This window comes from Bubalus bubalis, chromosome 2 (genome assembly GCF_019923935.1).
Source record: "Bubalus bubalis isolate 160015118507 breed Murrah chromosome 2, NDDB_SH_1, whole genome shotgun sequence".
Taxonomy (NCBI): Eukaryota; Metazoa; Chordata; class Mammalia; order Artiodactyla; family Bovidae; genus Bubalus; species Bubalus bubalis.
Window position 1 is genome coordinate 105,098,640 of NC_059158.1, and position 19,296 is coordinate 105,117,935.

Here is a 19,296-nt window from a genome sequence, read left to right on the forward strand (position 1 = left end):
AACTGTCTCCCTTACTGGGCTATGAAACTGCTGGGTGTATTAATATTTGCCTTACTTTGTATTTGATCAGTAGAGTCTAAACTTGCACCTGGCTCAGATAAGGTGCTTAAGAAATGCTCACCATCTTTTAAGGTCTTCATGATGGAAAATGTTGGTCAGTTTTTATAAAATCGAACCCCTTATTGAGGCAACCCAGTATACCTACAATCTTGGCTTTTAAACTTGGAACAGTTGATAGGAACACCGGTGCTGTCTCTGAGATGTTATGGGATCTAATGACCTTTCAGTGTAACTCTTTTTATACCTTTAGTGTGTATAAGTCAGAAGGGCACTTTGGCTCAGCACCTTGGAATGGTCTTCTCCCAGAGAGCAAACTTAGTCTCTGATTAAATGCCCTTAGCAGGCACAGGACACAGCTGGGGTTTAAATTAGGCTAAATCCCATCAGATTGGAAATCAAGAAGCTGCTGCTTTTGAAGATTGTAAATCTGGAAGGTGGCAGAGGCGAGGGGCTGTGGGTCCTTGCTCCAAGCAGATAATGCCTCTTCTCTTTGGCTGTTAGTGCTGCTTCTCTCTGGCTCCAGAATTACTTTAAATATGGACACAGGAAGGAATGAGATTTTAACACTGGGACTACTAAACCTAGTCCTTCCCGCTTCAAAAATAATTAAGAAGAAGTAATGAAATTCTTGGAGGAGACCTCATTGAGAATATGGAATGCCATGGAAATGAGCACTTGAATGCCAGAGACTCGTTTCATGTCTCCATGTTTTCCTGAAAGACATAAGCACAACGTGGAATAAAAGAAGAGCTTGAAGCTGGCAAGTCTGTCAGCTCACTGTTACCAGTGACTTTAGATCATGAGGTTCTGTCTCATGTGACTTTCCTTGGCTTTGTGGTATTTGTATACATCCCACTCGATGAAACCACACTTCAGCATTTGTTGTGGTCACTCGTGTTTTTGGGCATATGCTGACTTACTGGCGCCATTGCCAAAAGGAAGACATTCAACAGGGGTGAGAGAAGCCTCTCCTTCCTCAGGCAGTGCGGTGGATGTGGGAGCTGTGTGAACATCTGGCTTTCTATTGAGAAGTTTCTCTCCTCCACTGTACACCCCATCCATGCAGACAGCCCAGGCCTCTGAGCTCCTTATTGCTCTAAGTGTTTGTTCTTGGGTCTGTGCTTCATGCATTTTATTTACATGCTTTATTTTTCATTTTAAGAACAAATCAATAATTAGACTTACTCTTTATCACACTGGATTAGTTTTATTTATTCCATTTGAATTTGATTAAAAAGCTGTCAAACATAAGTCTACATTTTTATCAGCAGAATACTTTCACAAAACCAGTATGAGATGTGTTCAGCTAGAACATAGTTTTCAAAATAAAACAATGTTTGATATATTCTAGACAGTTACCCTTTTGTTTATCCATGACAACTGAAGCTAACCATCAAATGGATAAAGCCATCCAAGTCTAGTCAAGTAATCTTTGGGGCATATTAAAAAAAAACAACTTTTTTTTTAAAAAGTTCTTTCTAGATGGATTTAATATAATTCACCAATAAAACATCCTCAGAAGCATAATAAAAATTCTACATAAAATGACATAGCCAGGGAAAAAAAGGAAGATATACAGTTTGATGAAGATTCAAAATGGATGTTAACATTAAAAATGAGCAGGCATGCAGTTCCTGTATAATATAAAGATCAAAATTGCAAGGCACTAATTTTGCTTCTAGTTTATAAGACAGTATGTTTATGGGACTGCAAATAGTATATGTAAAAAACATATCCAGTGGCAAATGTTTTGAACTGTCATTTGTCTTCAGAAAAATTGCCATTCTACATGTATTTGTAAATTTCAGCATCTAGCACCAAGGATGGCTGGGCTAGATTTACACTTATAAAAGTGTCCTTGAAAGATGAGGTATGTCTATTTTGGTTGAAATCCTGATTTCTTCTGTTCTATTTAAAAATTATTCATTTGTGTCTTGCCCCCTCTTTTAGTTCTGCTTGTGTACCCAGGGGTGTTTGAACACAGGCCTGAGGCAGCCAGGGTAATGAAGAGGTTCACCTGTGTGGACACATACTGGTACTCTCAGTCACATTCACACTCACTCGCATATCTGCACATACATAAGCACATGTGCAATGCCCAAGAGTCTCATTAAGGCTATTTTTGGATATGCTGTGTCCTCTGCATAGTATTTTACAGCGTCGAGCATCCATAATGTATGCCTAGAAGTGCTGGAAGGCATAGCAGTGAAGGGGTTAATGTAGAAGACATATAGGCAAATATTGTCAACTATTTTATTCAAATGTTTGGAACTTAAACACAAAATCATCATTAAGTTTTCACAAAATGAGGCATCTGTCGCTTGAAAGGAAAAAAATATTTCAGAAATATGTTTACAGAAATGTAAAAATATTAGGCATCGAGACAGATGTGAACACACTCAGTAGCTCGCCTCGTCTGTCAGTCAGCTGAAGATCTGGTCGTAGGCACTCAGCATGAGCTCGGCGATCTGGTTCTGGTACACCATGTGCACAGCCATGTTCCCGGTCTCGTTTTCCGCTCGCAGAAGGGTGGGTCCAAACACAATCCCTAAGCTGTGTGTGGACATGAGGTTCTTGGATGCTCTGGCCACTATCCTATGGAGAGAGAGAAAGCAAAAAGACCCACTGGAGTTTAAATAAAATTGTGACTGTTTTTGAATTGTAAAGTTCTGCGTACTTGAATTTTTTTTCTTTCTTAAATTTCAACTTAAAGAAGGAAAGTAAGGGCAGGGATTGGCTTTGGCAAAACAGAGAATGTGACACAAGCAGAAACAATTTTAGATTTCAGAAAAACACCTGCCATAACATTTAATCTACTCCTTATGCTTTATTGTGTGGAAATAGAACTTACGACTTTCAGGAGAAGGATTCTATCCTCATAGTACCTAGCCATTGTGGGTGCTCAATAAATGTGGAATGAATAAATTACAACAATTACCGTGACAGTTAACAAGATTCAATCTTTGAAGTGGCTAGAGTCAATGGAGGAAACAGGTGAGGCATGCATAGCACACGTAAGAAGCCCAAGATGCAAAAAATAGAATATAGGCATAATTTATGAATAGAAACAAGAGCTGAAAAAAATAATTAAATTCTTAGTGATTAGTGTGAGTAAAGTATTCCTGAAAAATGCTATTTGTACTCTGTTTTGTAGAAAGTGCTAAGTTGTGTCCGACTCTTTGCAACCCCATGAACTGCATGCAGCATGCCAGAGTTCCCTGTCCTTCTTCCAGAGTTTGTTCAAACTCATGTTCAATTGATTCGGTGTTGCCATCCAACCATATCATCCTCTATTGTCCCCTTCTCCTCCTGTCCTCAGTCTTTCCAAGCATCAGGGTCTTTTCCAAAGAGTTGGCTCTTTGCATCTGGTGGCCAAAGTATTGGAGCTTCAGCTTCAACATCAGTCCCTCAGGGTTGATTTCCTTTAGGACTGACTGGTTTAGGGACTCTCAAGAGTCTTTTCCAGCACTGCAGTTCGAAAGCATCAATTCTTCAGCGCTCAGCCTTCTTTATGATCCAGCTCTCACGTCTGTATCACTACCGGGAAAAACCATAGCTTTGACTATACAGACCTTTGTCGGCAAAGTGATGAACACTTAGGTGTATAACAAGTATCCCCACCCCTTTTACTCAATAAAATACAGAAGCTTGTAGCATTTGCACAGGAAAAAAATCCCACTGGAATCAAAGAAATGTTTGCTTGCGTGAGGACTGTGGAGAGCTGCAATACCATTGAAACATTAGGATGTGGTTTTATTAATGGTAGTCCCTTGCCTGAATCAACATGGGACTCTTAAAAAGAAATTAAAGCCCCATCTTCTACGTGGAGGCTTTAAAATAAAACAAAACAATGCTTATTCTCACAATTGAAGCCTCCTTGGTTTTATATTAAAATTAGGGAGAGTGGGAATTTAGTGATGTAAGGAAAAAAGGGAAAGCATATGGAAGGACAGAGTGCTCACAAATACTAAACTCTGCATTCTTCCAGACACCCCAAGCCAAGGGAAATCTGAGACAGAGAATAAAGCGAGGCAAAGGAACACTACTGCATAGCAGTGGGGCCTCTGTTCTCGGAGCCCATTGGAGCACCAGTTGACCTCTAGAGGACTCTGTATCTGGTCTAAGTGGGCCGACCTAGTCTCCATGCATGGAGGCAAGAGGAAGAAGACTTGTTCTCTCTCCATCCCTCCACAAACCTTCATCTCAGGGCCATTTCTGTGAAAAAGGCCTGACTTCACTCTCCTGAAAGACACTGAGAAGGGCCAATGCCTTCAATTTGGGACTTCCCATAGCACAAATTCCTGATCAGCAAGATGTCCTTGATTTGATCAATATCGATAATAAGAATTATTCTAAGCAATTTTATTTTACTTTTTACTTAGGTTTAAAAATGGAAGTATCATTGACTTTATTCTAAGCAGTTTTATTGTCTCACTTGATCCTCACTTGATCCTCATAATAATCCCATGAGGTGCTTGTTGTTTAGTTGCTCAGACGTGTCCAAATCTTTGTGATCCCATGGACTGCAGTATGCCAGGCTTCCCTGTCCTTCACTATTTTCTGGAGTTTGCTCAAACTCATGTCCAATTCTATTATTAAGCCCTTTTTACAAATAAGAAAACTGAAGTCAAGAGTGGTGAAATGCCTGATGTCACACAGTACTGAGGCTCAAACCCAGGCAGGCAGGCTTCAGCGCCCATGGAGACATCACTGCCTGGGTGTGTGTTATGGCTCCTATGCTTAGTAATTGGCTGACTTGTCTCTCTGCCATTCTCCACATGGTTATAGAGCCTTCCCTAAGAGGGTCTGGATTTTTATTCCACATAGCATTGTGATTGACAGTCTGGTTACAATGGATTCATTGTGGGCAAAATGACTCTTAAACTTGGACTAAATATTCAGGATATCCTGCCTCCCATTTTCACTTTTCTTCTTCTTTATACGAAAAGTCTTCATACCTGTGAGTAACATTGGCGTGACTACATTTCTGGAAGGGATTCTCATATTTTAAAGTATTGGTGTGTTATCGGAGACATCAAGTTTAAAGTTTCCTTTGGAATATAGAAACTGCACCACTTGCTACTACATTTACCAAAAGTCTGTAGAATGATTTTAAAACATTCTCCTAACCTGGAGGAGGGAAAGATGGAATGGGGCTATGCTTCCCTTTAACACACCTATTTACCTTGGCTTAAAGTCTTTCTTGAGCTTCTCCCAGACCTCTTCATTACAAAAATCACTAGTAAGATTCATTGAGAAGGAAAACAGATTTTTCTCTCTTGGATTTAAAGTAATACCTTCTTGTTCAGTGCTCTATAATGATCTAGATGGGTGGGATGGGTATGGAGGTGGGGAGAAGGCCCAAGGGGAGGGGATACATGTATACATATAGCTGATTCACTTTCTTGTGCAGCAGAAATTAACACAACATTGTAAAGCAACTATACTAAAAAAAATAAATAAATAAAAGTAGTATCTTTTTGGGGATACTAAGTCCTTCATTGACTCTGCCACGGTAACAATAAATTTGTTAAACAAATATGGAAAGAGATAACATAACTGATCAATTAACTGAGTAACTATTACGTAAAAGTTGCTTTCACAACATTACCCATTGGTACCGAAGTTCTAAGCTGATGAGACTTATCTAGCAGAGAACAGGGCTCAGAGGTCATAGAGCATGAAGATGGTAGAATTAAAAGTAAGAGACTATTCAAGTATGAAGATGAATGACTGATATAGGGTCAACCGAGTAGAAGAGGTCCAGGAATCCAGGGAGACTGAAAAGGGAAAGGAAGAATATAAAGACAGATAGACAGAGATATAGTTTCTTAGTTAATAATGACTATAATTTCAGTCAAAACAGGAGCAGTGAGATTTGGGGTAGCTGGGAGCTAAAATTGTCTCTAACTACAGAGGAGCCTGGTGGGTGACAGTCCAAAGGGTTGCAAAGAACTGGGCATGATTGAGCGAGTGAACACATACCCTCAAGGTGAGGTTAGAAATCAAGGAAGGTCCAAGAGTAGATTACTGGAGGGGACAATCATGGCTGTCAGGAGGTTATGGAGGTAGAAACTGGAAGAGGCCTATGGTGCTGGAGGAACTGGGGTGACTGGAGGGGTAACTCAGCCCTACCTGAAAGACGCAGCTGGTGGGACTCGATCTGTGGGGAGAGTAAAAGGATGCAGAAATGGAACTAGATTATTTATAAAGTTTCCCAGTGTTCTTTATATTTTTCCCACTCAGCCAAAGTCCTGGTCTGAGAATTCAGAGCAAGAACCAATCCAGAGAAGAAACCAAGGCTGAGGTTCAATGGAGTGACGAATAGGAGGCAGAGCGGCTGTCAGAGGCCCCCCTCAGGCAAAAGTTTTTCTCTCTTGGCCGGTGGTTCATGGAGGGAGTCCTAAAACGGATTTCTGCCAGTTCATCAGTTTCCCAAATTTGCCCTTTGTCAAGTGCTCATTTTGTGCTCTTCTCTGTGTGTAAATGCAGAGTATTCATTCCATCTCAATCTGTGTCATCTGTATCCATTTCTCTGCACACTTTCCATGTGATTTTAATAAAAACAGTTTCAACTCATGGATGCTTTCAAGTAATCCTGTTACAAGTATATTTTAACAAAGAATATATAGTTCTGTATTCTTGTTATACTCGCATTCAGATCAGATCAGATCAGATCAGTCGCTCAGTTGTGTCTGACTCTTTGCGACCCCATGAATCACAGCACGCCAGGCCTTCCTGTCCATCACCAACTCCCGGAGTTCACTCAGACTCACGTCCATCGAGTCAGTGATGCCATCCAGCCATCTCATCCTCTGTTGTCCCCTTCTCCTCCTGCCCCCAATCCCTCCCAGCATCAGAGTCTTTTCCAATGAGTCAACTCTTCACATGAGATGGCCAAAGTACTGGAGTTTCAGCTTTAGCATCATTCCTTCCAAAGAAATCCCAGGGATGATCTCCTTCAGAATGGACTGGTTGGATCTGCTTGCAGTCCAAGGGACTCTCAAGAGTCTTTTCCAACACCGCAGTTCAAAAGCATCAATTCTTCGGCGCTCAGCCTTCTTCACAGTCCAACTCTCACATCCATACATGACCACAGGAAAAACCATAGCCTTGACTAGACGAACCTTTGTTGGCAAAGCAATGTCTCTGCTTTTGAATATGCTATCTAGGTTGGTCATAACTTTCCTTCCCAGGAGTAAGCATCTTTTAGTTTCATGGCTGCAGTCACCATCTGTAGTGATTTTGGAGCCCCAAAAAATAAAGTCTGACACTGTTTCCACTGTTTCCCCATCTATTTCCCATGAAGTGATGGGACCGGATGCCATGATCTTCGTTTTCTGAATGTTGAGCTTTAAGCCAACTTTTTCACTCTCCACTTTCACTTTCATCAACAGGCTTTTGAGTTCTTCTTCACTTTCTGCCATTAGGGTGGTGTCATCTGCATATCTGAGGTTATTGATATTTCTCCCAGCAATCTTGATTCCAGCTTGTGTTTCTTCCAGTCCAGCGTTTCTCATGATGTACTCTGCATATAAGTTAAATAAACAGGGTGACAATATACAGCCTTGACGAACTCCTTTTCCTACTTGGAACCAGTCTGTTGTTCCATGTCCAGTTCTAACTGTTGCTTCCTGACCTGCATACAGATTTCTCAAGAGGCAGATCAGGTGGTCTGGTATTCCCATCTCTTTCACAATTTTCCACAGTTTATTGTGATCCACACAGTCAAAGGCTTTGGCATAGTCAATAAAGCAGAAATAGATGTTTTTCTGGAACTCTCTTGCTTTTTCCATGATCCAGTGGATGTTGGCAATTTGATCTCTGGTTCCTCTTCCTTTTCTAAAACCAGCTTGAACATCAAGAAGTTCACGGTTCACATATTGCTGAAGCCTGGCTTGGAGAATTTTGAGCATTACTTTACTAGTGTGTGAGATGAGTGCAATTGTGTGGTACTTTGAGCATTCTTTGGCATTGCCTTTCTTTGGGATTGGAATGAAAACTGACCTTTTCCAGTCCTGTGGCCACTGCTGAGTTTTCCAAATTTGCTGACATATTGAGTGCAGCACTTTCACAGCATCATCTTTCAGGATTTGGAATAGCTCAACTGGAATTCCATCACCTCCATTAGCTTTGTTCATAGTGATGCTTTCTAAGGCCCACTTGCAGGTTAAATTTTCCTAGCAGTTTGGAGTTTTTTCTTAAGTTTTGGAAAATTAAGTAACTTGCAATAACACTTAGAGAAATCAAATATAGTTAAGAAAGGTTAAGAAAATGTGGATGTATATTATATAGAATTCATACTATCTTGCCTACTCTCTCTTACAAAATGTATGCTTGTGTGTGTATGTGTGTATTTCATTGGCAATTTATGTTCTCAATATCAACCAATCAGTAGTTGGTATATTGAGAAATCAATCAATCTTTAGGTTAGAAAAGATGCTGAGGGTGAAGACTATTTGTGGGTGGAAATCACCAACTACTGAACTATATGATTCACGTAGATAGGCAAAAATATTCTCATATCAACATTCACATTAGATTAAACCCTTTTATAGTAGAGGTGGTGATAGACATATCTAGCAAAGAAGCCTCCTAAACTGGGTATGTTTGGAAAATGTATTCATGCTGTTACAGACTTCACTATTCAAATACGAACCTACCTACTCTCTACCTCAATAGATTTTTAAGCAGTTAAGTGGTTGATTTAGGAGAACATAAGTAGTCAACCACAATTTCAAAATACAGCTAGAATACTATCCTACAAAATTCTTCAAATCTCTCTCTTTTTTTTTTTAACCTCAAATCAATGGATCTAATACTTTCCTCTCTCGCTGTGGGGACTAGCTGTGCATTGCAAGTGCCATTATTTCTGAAGGCTTCAACTAGTAAAACATATGTAGAGGAGAAATATAGGCTACTGAAAGAAATGAAAGCCTGGAATGGAAAAAAAAAATGCAATATAGTATCTAAGATGGAAAACTCTCAAAAACAGTAAATTATACTTCCAGTAGCTTAAAATGCAGTTAAGCTGTATTATTGGAGGGGAGGATCTGATTCAGAAACCAAATACATTTTTACTATGGGTTTGGCAGTACTTCCAGGACAGCTTTCACTAAAGTGAGTTCTGCAAACACCATCTCTGTGACACACTTCACAAAAATAGCAGTCTGGAGTAAGATAAGTTTGCAGAAAATTTTATGCCATTTTTCCTTCTTGGAAATTTACAATGCACAATAGCATAATACAGGCTCTGACAAGTCCTGCAGAAAACTAACCCTGTTCATCTTTGTATAACTTAGCATGTTCCCTAACTTACTTGAACATTGTGGATCCTCTTTCTTGAGTGACAAGGAGGAGTGTATATTGAGACATGTTACTCTAGTGTGCTTTGCTAAGGATCTACTAAATCTGAAACATGGTTTGAATCTCCTCTGCCACTCAGGCTTCAGAACTCAGTAGCAGCTAACTCAAAGAGATCAGACTGTGGTCACTTTTGGCAAGTTCCACCCCTCTGGTAGGGCTTTGATTTCATCTGGCCTTAAACTCCACGACAGTGTTGTAAATTGTGAGCTACCGTTTAACGTGTTTTCACAAAGAAATGAAAGGAACTCCCTTTTTAGGACAAGAATACTGGAGTGGGGCACAGCAATCCCACTCTCAACCCAGGGATTGAATCCACATCTCTAATGTCTCCCTGCATTGGCAGGTAGGTTCTTTACCACTTGCACCAGCTGGGAAGCTCTTTGAGACAAAACAAAGGTCAAAGGCAAAAAGACCACATCTGAATGACAAAGGTGAGAGCAGTCACATGGTTGAGAGATTACTATACAGCAAATGGCTGGACAGTGAAAAGGTGTAAAAATATTTAGATCAATATTTGGAAATTCTTCTACATGTTTGTTCACTCAACATTAGTTTACTCCCAAGAAATAGTGAAGATACCTGATTCGAAGCAATGTGAGGAGCTCAAACGTTAGTGCCTGTGAATGCTTCACTAACAGGAAAAACATCTTAAACTGCAACTCTTTTGAAAAAGGCTATTTATGAACACTGCTAAGTTTAAAACAGCTTGACAAGAATAATTATGATTTTATGAATTTGTTCACAAAATAGCACTTGATATATATTCTTTGTAAAAGAAACTCTTTAACCACTAAGTAAAATTTAAGTTTATAAAATCTTAAAGTAGGTAAGAATTCATTTTTCTGGCAAGAGATTAAAAATGTGATGTACAGTTTACAGCACAAAAAGGAGAAGAAATGCCGGAGCTACTTTTTGTCGGGCCCCAATGGAAGGAGCAACGATTCATCAATTTTAGATTATTTTAGAAACAATCTATAATCCACAGCTACAGATGTTGGGCCCCAGACAAAAAAATCCTCACAGACTTATGCTAGGTAAGTTTTTTCCAAAAGTGAGCTGAATCACGAACTCAAAGAAATTTCTTAGTTGTTGAAAATCATAGCCAAATGATTCAAACTGAAAGAGAGATTTACCATAAAACTCAAAATTAATGCTGAATTAAGAAGACCAAAGCATTTAATTGTAGACCAGCTACAAACAGATATAAGGATGCAAACTTCCTTTTAAGTTTGTGCTTTGTTGTTATCATAGTGACTTGCAAAGGAAGTAGAAAGCCACAGAATTGCCTGCAGGACAAGCCTCAAGTTATTGGAGGTGTATTATAAGTATTCCCTTCTCTATCTCTGGATTGCTGTGATTTTCCAACACACATAACTTTAGGATGGTTTAATGAAGAAAGCGCGGTGGTAAATGTATTTTTGCCAACAGGTCACACCTGGCTTGTATAATACAGCTCATCCACTGTACGTGAAACGTTAATTGTGACTTTGACCACTTCATGAGGAGAAGCTGCTAAAAATAGAATAAATTTTCACTGTGCTCAATTTATGCTTGCTATGTGCTGTAGCTACTTTGGGGGGGATCCATGCTAACCATATGCTTGCCTACTCTCAATCTGCACAAAATATACTGCCATGTCTACATTGGCCTTTTTCTTTTTTTTTTTTTTAAGACTGGGGACTTAGTAGGAAGTCTACTTTTCCTCTTAAAGTCAGGGCTGTATGTTAGAAAAATTTTCAAATATTATAAAAGAAGGCGAGCGTTTACAACTGTTCTTTGCATTTAAACTAATATATTTCAAGGTGGTCATTCACTGGTGACTGTCACTTTTATATGCAAATTTACACATCAACTGGCTTAAACTAATTGTAAAATCTTCAATTTTATACTTAAATATCCTATTATTGTTGTTTTCCAAAGTAAGCAAAGAATTATCCTCCTAAAAGAGAATTACTGCTATGTCCTGGCATTTTTGCTTTTAAATTATCTTTGAAGCTATGTGTATATAATTCTTTCAAAGTACATTGTGGAAAAGGTACTTTATATGGTAGTTACACATTAACAGCTAACATGGCCTTATTCTTTACATTTATTGAGTACCTTCTTTGCGATGATTTCATTTCAAAAGATTGAAACATTTTCAATTATTCACTTGTTTCATATTTATATTGATTGGCCATTACAAGGAGAGTCTAATGTATCTTTAAAGCAATACTCAGAACTATAAGAGACAAGGAATGACTAAAAAAAATGACTAGCCCGTAGACTTAAAAATGGCTTATTTGTGGTTGTAATATGTATTCTATAAGGTGACAACAACATATATAAAATGGTATATCATAGCCAAAGCCCTTACATAGCAGGTAATATTAAAAAGGAACACAAACAGTGGTTATTATTTGCCAAATATCCATTACATGCTAATCACTGTGCTTCAAATATACCATGCTTTTCAAAGGCAGAATTAAAACAGCTGTAATTTCTCTTGCTCTGATTAGTAATACATTCTATTAGAATCTGAGATGTTAAGAAAAGTATGATAAAGAAAAAAAGCACACCAATAACTGTCACAGTAACTCAAGGTAATCATTTTTCATTCATTAAAATCCATTATTCAATAGACCTGCTATTACTCAATACCTGCTAGGTGCCTGATGTTGGGGATGATGCAGTGAGTAAAACAGACAAAGTTCCTACCCATATGCAACTTATAATCTAGTTGGGGAAACAGACAAGAAACAATCCACTAATTAATACACAAAGTGATTTCGGCACAGAGGTACTTTAAGAAAGACTAAGAGAAGTGGTGGTTCTTCTACTGACCCTCGGAGCCTCTTAAAAGTTCCTAATGGCCTAGAATCCATCCCCAGAGAGTCCTCTTTGCTAAGAATGAGTAGAGCCTGGCTGGCCAAAGATAACAGAGTCCCCAGATTATTCTGACGGGCAGAGAGAGGTGGAAAGTGCTACACATAGCAGAAAAGGTTCTCAGAAGTTCTTTCTAAGGAAAGGACACTTGGGCAGAGAGCAGCTTATGTGTACACACCACAGGAAGGAAAACTCCAGGCAGGAAAAAGTTGGTAGAAAGCCCCAGTTGTGAGGTTGTGTTGGGTGGTTCTAGGAATAGAGAAGAGGGTAGTATAGCTGAAGGCTGGGGAATGAGACAGATAAGGTAGGAATGCTGTGGGGAGGACTTAGGACTTAATTCTAACAGTGAATAGGTGTTCATCCTTGGGTTTTGAGCAGGAGAATGACGCTGACAGCATTCAACATACATGTATAAATAATTTATTTATATACACATTCAAGAAAATACTTTCTATATAATTTTGTGGCCAACATTTTTCACTTCTGTCATGAGCAGTTCTCATGTCTTATATGTGTATTGTGAGTTAGTTACTTAGTTGTGTCCGACTCTTTGTGACCCCATGAACTGTAGCCCGCCTCCTCTGTTCATGGGATTCTCCAGACAAGAATACTGGAGTAGATAGCCATTCCCTTCTCCAAGGTATTTTTCTAACCCAGGGATCAAACCTGTGTCTCCAGCATCTCCTGCATTGGCAGGCGGGTTCTTTACTGCTAGTGCCACCTGGGAAGCCCTATGTCTTATATATGTGTGTGCATGCTAAGTCACTTAAGTCATGTTCGACTTTGTGTTACCTTACGGACTGCAGCCTGCCAGGCTCCTCTGTCCATGAGATTCTCCAGGCAAGAATACTGGAGTGGGTGGCTGGGCCCTTCTCCAGGAGATCTTCCCGACCCAGGGATCAAACCTGTGTCTCTTACGTCTACCTGCACCGGCAGGCAGATTCTTTACCATAGCTTTTACTAATTATCTTATATGGGACAGAATGGTTTCTACTCTATGATTTCTTAGTATAAATGTAATTAATATATTAAAAACCCTTTTTGTATACTCATTCTCTACATTTTTGGAGTATTTCTTTAGGCAGTTGTTTCCAAATAGGGGCAACTTCCCTACCCCCACATCTCCCATGAGGCATTTGAGTGTCTGGAGATATCAAAGGTTGTCATGACTGGGTGGAGTGGAGAAGGTGAGTTGCTATGGCATCTAGTGAGTCAGAGGCAAAGGATGGTGCTGAACAGTCTACGATGCATAGGACAGTCTCCCCAAACAGTTTATTCAGCCCCAAATGTCAGTATTGCTGCTGTTGAGAAACTCTGCAGTAGTAGAAATGTAGCAATTAGATCAATGGTTCTGAAACTGAACCATTCATGAGAATAATTTGGAAACTGGGTTGTATCACAAATCACTGAACTTCACCTTCAGACTTCTGGTTCAGCAACTCTGGGGAGGGACTTGAGAATGTTACACTAGTCACAAGTTCCTTGAGAGGATACATTGGTCTGGGGACCACACTTTGAGAATTCGCACTAGATCATTAAGTTAAGGGTTTTCTTTTCTTAAACCATGATAATGTGGGATATGTAACATGACAGTTCATAGTCCTGATAGCATTATTATCACTTGATTTTATTCTTCTTAAAATAATGGCTAACTTGATAGGTGAAAAATGATCTATCATTGTTTAAAGTTAGGATTCTTTGAATTTAGGAAATGGGGAAGAAGTTAAAAAAGCACAGCACATATGGATTATCTCTTCTGTGAATAACCTTTCATATCACCTGCCTTTTTCTTATTGAGAGCATACAATTTTGTTTGTTTCAACCATTTAATTATTTTGTATAACAAAACTAACACATAGTATTTAAAAAGTGTGCTAATCAGGAGAATATAGAATGAAAAGGTCAAACCTGTTTTTCTAGTCAAACTCCTTCAAGACAACTATAATTAACAGATAGGTGCTCCCTCTGGATGTTTTTCTATTTATCTATCCATCTACCTGGGCTTCCCCGGTGGTTCAGGAGTAAAGAATCTGCCTACCAACGCAGGGCAAGTTTGATCCCTCAGTTGGGAAGTTACCCTGGAGATGGAAATGGCAACTCACTCCAGTATTTTTGCCTGGGAAATCTCAAGGACAGAGGAGCCTGGTGGGCTAGTCCATGGGGTCACACAGAATCAGACACGACTTAGTGACTGAACAACAACAATCCCTTTAGTATCTATTTTCTTAAAAAAAAGAAAGAATGAGATAAAAATACATAATATGTTATAGTACAACTTGCTTTTTCCCCCTTAACTATATATCATGGGAATCTTTCCAAGTCAGTACATTTAAAAATACCTCATCCTTTGAAAAATGCTGTTACATTTCATAGTATGAAAATAATTTATTTAACCATTCCCTTGCTGATGGACTTTTATGTTGCTTCTAATTTTTTGCTGTTACAGACAATGAAACATGCTATAATGAACATACTTGTACATATTAGATTTCTGAGGGTTTTTTTTTGTGTTAAATGGCATAATATTTCATTACTTTTGTTGTATTTATATTCTCTCAATTATATTTTTCCTTAATTTTATTTATATTTTTATGTGTTCATATCTAGCATTATTTCTTTTGTAATTTCTATCATTATTTTTTAATTATAAAATTCATCCATTTAAATAAATCAGGTAATTGTCATCAATATTTTTTTCTAGATTTTAAAAATGGTGTCATTTTTGTATCTTCTAATTCATTTCAGTGTATTTTACTATATGAAATGTGAAGGTAATCTCTATTTTTTTTCAATAGCTAGCTGATTGCCCCAATAATATATCCTACAACTCACAGACAAAAACACCTGGCATGTTTTATTCTGGATGATTTGTGCTTGTATTCTGCACTACCACTTTACTGTTGAAATAACTGTAACTTTAATATACACTAGGAATATTTCCATTTTTTTTCTTTTTCAAATATAAAAGAAAATTTTCAGATGGATAAAATGAGCCTGAGAAACACTGAATAATTTGATCAAGATCACATAGTTAAGTGGCAGCAACACCTAGATGAAGATGCAGATCTTTATTACTCTGGGAGATAGATCTTCTTTCCACAAATAACTAAGAGTCGAGAAATCAAGGGGTTTGAAACCAAGGGGTTTCTTAATGATGAGGCCTGAGACCTGGGGTAGATGTGGAAGGGAAGTGAGTCAGAAAGTCTTGGGTGACATATTTTGATTTTTTCATCACCTGGTTCATATTCAAGGATCTATTTATAGAGATGAAAAGGGTTTCAGGTGGAAGAAAAACCATATTAATACATATTGCCTTTTTCTCCAGATTCACACAGTGTGTTCAACTTCTGAGAGTATTCACTTATCATTGTGGAAGGAAATGCACTATTGGTGAGACAGACTGAGAATTTCAGCTACGGTTCCCCTTAGGTGTTTTCTGTTAAGCTTTCAAATGGTTTTAGCCATTCACATTTGACCATGTCAGCAGTAAAAGAAGTCTTAATTTGCCTATTCCCTGAGCTCTGTTGATCTAGCAATAACCATGGATAACATCATCATCCTGGGAAGACACTGCCCTGGGTTTAAGAGAAAAAGGCTAGGAAATATATGACATGTTGGGAGTATTTTTAGAAAAGAAAAAAATATAACACTGTTTATTATTCTTTACTTGGAATTTGTCCAATAAGGCAGTTAAAACACTAGTATGTGCTATTAACATTTTATACAGAACATTGGGGGTTGTGCGTGGATCAGCATTAATTAGGCCAAGCAGTGTAAGGCACCTAATTATAAGACATTAGTGGGAATATGGAACTTAAATATTTGCCTTATGATTTTAGATAAATCTAAAAGGAATATATACTATCAATGTGCAAAGTCAGAATTCATCAACCTCTTTTTTTTTTCTCTTCACATAGGTGAAGAGAACAGCTATTCCACTAAGGGCTCAACATCAAACCTTCAGCAGTTTTCTAGAAAATTGTCCCCTAGTTTAAGAGGTTCCAGAAGAGCTGAAAGAAAGTCAGTTCTAGTCTGTGTGTCAGCATTCAGCTGTCCACACTTAATTTTACTTTCTGAGGGAAAATAAATTTTATATATTTTTCACAGTGACTTGACTCTGGCTGCACAAGTTGAGGCTCCAAGGTGAATGTGTGTATCTGAGTGACAGGCTGCTCAGTGATAGAGGACAGGGACTGATGGTGGTTTGCTTCAGAAAAAAGAACAGTTAGGGCAGCTGTGATGACTGAATGCAAAAAAAGAAAAAAACAAAACAAAACCCATGATATGGAAGAAAAAGTCTATTTTTCTCTAGTAAATCCAGTTCCTGCAATTGACCCACAGACTAATTTAATTTCTGTATGAAGAATTAGAGTTGTGAAAATAGACTAGTCTGCTTCAAAAGATTCACATTACAGAAAATTTAGAGAATGTAGACAAGTTACAATAGAAAATAAAAATCCCTCATAATTCTGTCATTTAGTTATTATTATTATTTGGTATGCTGCTAAGTCACTTCAGTCGTGTCCGACTCTGTGCGACCCCATAGACTGCAGCCTACCAGGCTTCTCCATCCCTGGGGTTCTCCAGGCAAGAACACAGGAGTGGGTTGCCATTTCCTTCTCCAATGCATGAAAGTGGAAAGTGAAAGAAGTCGCTCAGTCGTGTCTGACTCTTAGCGACCCCATGGACTGCAGCCTACCAGGCTCCTCCATCCATGGGATTTTCCGGGCAACAGTACTGGAGTGGGGTGCCATTGCCTTCTCCCTATTATTTGGTATAGATTTTTCTAAATGTATACTATAAAAATAAGGAGACTATCAAGGTTATTAAATATTCTACACATAAAAAGAACACAAGTTCTCCATCAGGAGGCATTCAGAGATGTTCCAGATTCCCATACTGGATGGTAAATCCAGTGATATTTAAAATGTGGTTTGGTTTGGGCTTCCAGATTAATGATGAAAGAATGAACATTCTGGGAAAGTCCAAGATGACGTGGGATAATATATCATAACTCAGGTTTCTTCTCCACCCTCGCTTATACCTTTTTCTTTTCTCCAAGATTCCATCAACATTTTGTCCTCAATATAGGGATTGTACAACAGAAGAGCAGAGAAAGTGCTTTGGTTTCTTTGTAAACTAGGGCATTTGAATTGCAAAGGACTGGGCCTTGGGGCTTCAAAGGCTTAAGTGCCCTGGACTTAGAATTGGAATGATGGCCTAACCAGTAGATTGGAAGGTAGATGAAGAGCCAGGTTACCATGCTGCCAGACAAGAGAAAGATTTCTCTGGATTGGGAGGAGAGTTAAGAAGAGCAGAGACTTGGTAAGGTTCTGTGAAGGTGGCTCGGTCAGGAACCCTTCCTATCCCTCTTCCTGAGGACAGGCTGTGGGCAAGTCTGAGGATTCTGAGATCAGACAGATCTCTATTCTCCCCTTGGAGCAGACCTAGGGTTAGAACAAAATCTCAGAGTTCTTCTCTGCTCAGTGTTATGTGACAGCCTGGATGGGAGGGGAGTTTGGGGGAGAATGGATACACGTGTGTTTATGGCTGAGTCCCTCTGCGGTTCGCCTGAGACTATCACATAATTATTTGTTAATCGGCTATATTCCAATGCAAAGTAAAAAGTTAAAAAAAAAAAAAACCCTCAGATTTCTTCATGTTTAATGTATCAGGAATAGTTAAATACAAATTACTGCATGGTATATCTACACAAAGATAGCAAGATAACCTTCACAGTGTCTGCTGGTGACCGATACCAGACCTGGGATTGGAAGAGATGAAGACAAACAACCAGAAGGAAATGAAGACCATCCAGGACAGGTGACAAAAGCCAGACACTTTCTACCCTGCTTATCTGCTTTATTACCTTTCTCCAACAGAATGTAAACATCTTAAGGACCAGGACTTTGTTTCTGTTTAGTGCTGTATTCCTAGACCGGGATTAGTTTTTGGCTCATAGGTGCTCAACCAATACTTACTGAAATACTGTATAAATGGATGCTCTCCCTGCTCCTCACCAAATGCTTAGGCCATTCTTAGCCCTCCAGAACTAGAAATGACCCAGGAAAATGTTTAAAAGTGTCTAGAAGACACTCTGAATTGACTAAATTTAAAACATTTAGAAGAATGGGCCTCAAATAATGCCTGGTTTGAGACAGTCCTGCCTTCCTTTCATCTTACTCAGAAATGATGCCCATGGGAGCTCTTCTCTGTCACAGCTGTGTCTTTCCAACTCCCATCTAGATCGACACATACTAGGTACTCAATAAATATTTGTCGACTGCATAAACATCTGAATTCTGGGGAAAAGAAACAAGCAAAAAGGGCCTCAAAAGGGAAATTAGTTTCGATTTTGGTACAATACTTATGTTTCTTGTACATCAGAGATGGTGAGAACATGAATGCAGAGATTGTTAAACAGAGATACTATTTCTTGAGACCTAGTTCAGGGCTTGTAACTATGCAGGGTACCTTTCTTTCCCACATATTATCTGACTCAGTTTTTAACATGTACCTGATTTGAACAAAACTGATGAGAAAAGTTTAGAATAAAACATAATTTTTATCTGATTTATACTATGGATGGTTGAAGCTAAAGATAATGACACTTTTTTTCCTGACCATCTGAAATCTGACCATCACATAGTATTTTAGGTAAAATGTTTATATCTGCAGAAAGGCACGGAGAAGGCGATGGCACCCCACTCCAGTACTCTTGCCTGGAAAATCCCATGGACGGAGAAGCCTGGTAGGCTGCAGTCCATGGGGTCGCGAGGAGTCGGACACGACTGAGTGACTTCACTTTCACTTTTCACTTTCATGCATTGGAGAAGGAAATGGCAACCCACTCCAGTGTTCTTGCCTGGAGAATCCCAGGGATGGGGGAGCCTGGTGGGCTGCCATCTATGGGGTCACACAGAGTCGGACACGACTGAAGTGACAGCAGCAGCAGCAGCAGAAAGGTAAACCCCTTTAAATATATATAATACTTGGCTTAAATAT

At 38.9% G+C, this 19,296-nt stretch overlaps 1 protein-coding gene and 1 long non-coding RNA gene across 4 annotated transcripts in view; one reads left to right on the forward strand and one right to left on the reverse strand.

Moving 5' to 3' along the window:
• Positions 1-19,296, forward strand: part of LOC102415958 — a 141,530-nt gene that overhangs the window by 19,384 nt on the left and 102,850 nt on the right. The gene's annotated exons all lie outside the window — the stretch shown is intronic.
• Positions 2,300-19,296, reverse strand: part of ARHGAP15 (Rho GTPase activating protein 15) — a 698,570-nt gene continuing 681,573 nt past the window's right edge. For all 3 annotated transcript variants that reach the window (XM_025261723.2, XM_025261725.2, XM_025261734.2), the window contains one exon: positions 2,300-2,655. In XM_025261723.2, the coding sequence (XP_025117508.1) occupies positions 2,484-2,655 (172 nt within the window). In that variant the 3' untranslated portion in view covers positions 2,300-2,483. The remainder of the gene's footprint in view (positions 2,656-19,296) is intronic.